Source organism: Opisthorchis viverrini, assembly GCF_000715545.1.
Source record: "Opisthorchis viverrini unplaced genomic scaffold opera_v5_37, whole genome shotgun sequence".
Classification (NCBI taxonomy): Eukaryota; Metazoa; Platyhelminthes; class Trematoda; order Opisthorchiida; family Opisthorchiidae; genus Opisthorchis; species Opisthorchis viverrini.
Genome location: NW_008751693.1, coordinates 1860365 through 1861369, shown reverse-complemented (window position 1 = coordinate 1861369; position 1005 = coordinate 1860365). Strand labels below are relative to the sequence as shown.

Sequence of the window (1005 nt, the reverse complement as noted above, 5' to 3'; positions counted from 1 at the left end):
ATGATGGTGATGATGATGATGATGATGATGATGATGATGATGACGATGATGATGATGATGATGATGATGATGATGATGATGGTCAGGAAGATACAACGTACCCGTATGTGACAAACTCCAATATTCCGTGGCCATTACCGAGTGTGAGCACAGCAAGCCATTTCTGTCGGATTATAGCTGGCTTGTCAAAACATTCGCATATCCTGTGTGAGGCTATCTACATTATTCGGCAGAATGGATCAACCAAAGACCAGTAGGAACAAGTTCACCAAAGTTCTTAGAAGTGGTTAAATGCCCGGATTAGATGATAATAATCATTCAGCTGTAACACACTTTTGGTGCCACCCAAAAGGAGCACGAGGGTTGGGATACTGTAGGTTGCCCAAAGCCTAGACAGAAGTCGGGAGGCAGAGGTCGGGTTCGAAGCACAGACCTTCCGGTCAGTAATTCGCGCTCTAACCACTTGAGCGGTCTCGCCCCTGCTGGATTGGATTTCAGTTATCTAGTTATCTAGTTCAATCAACCTCAATGCCTCGGCATAAAAAGCGGTGCCTGTTTGTAGTGTCGGCTTATGCCCCAACGGACTGCAGTTCTGAGGCGAAGAATACTTTCTATCGAGAACTATCCGGGCTCATTCGTCAAGCAAAAAGCACTGACATCGTGATCCTTGCAGGCGATATGAATTCTAACGTAGACCGTCTCAGCACCTTCGAATCACATTTGGGCGGTCGATTCGAAGTCGATGCTCGCCACACATGCAACGGAGATTGACTCCTTCAGTTGTGCGCTGATCGTGAACTGTTTCTGGTAAGTACGAAATTTCAACGTAAACGTTCGGACTGCGCAACCTGGAGGCCACCAACTACAAATCAACCGTAGACCTAGTTGGACCACGTGGCCATCAGCCACTGGTAGAGAGCCACAATTCAAGACCGCCGTTCCTTCTGGGGCACACTAGTTGATTCCGATCACTCCATGGTGCGTGCACGCTTGACAGTTCGTTTC

General features: G+C 47.8%; 1 protein-coding gene across 1 annotated transcript in view; it reads left to right on the top strand.

Annotated features, from left to right (window-relative positions):
- Positions 1 to 771, top strand: part of T265_02856 (hypothetical protein) — a gene marked incomplete at both ends in the record, with an annotated part of 1380 nt that extends 609 nt beyond the window's left edge. The window contains one exon of the mRNA XM_009167200.1: positions 515 to 771. Within this exon, the coding sequence (XP_009165464.1) occupies positions 515 to 771 (257 nt within the window). The remainder of the gene's footprint in view (positions 1 to 514) is intronic.
- Between the last annotated feature and the right edge of the window lie 234 nt (positions 772 to 1005).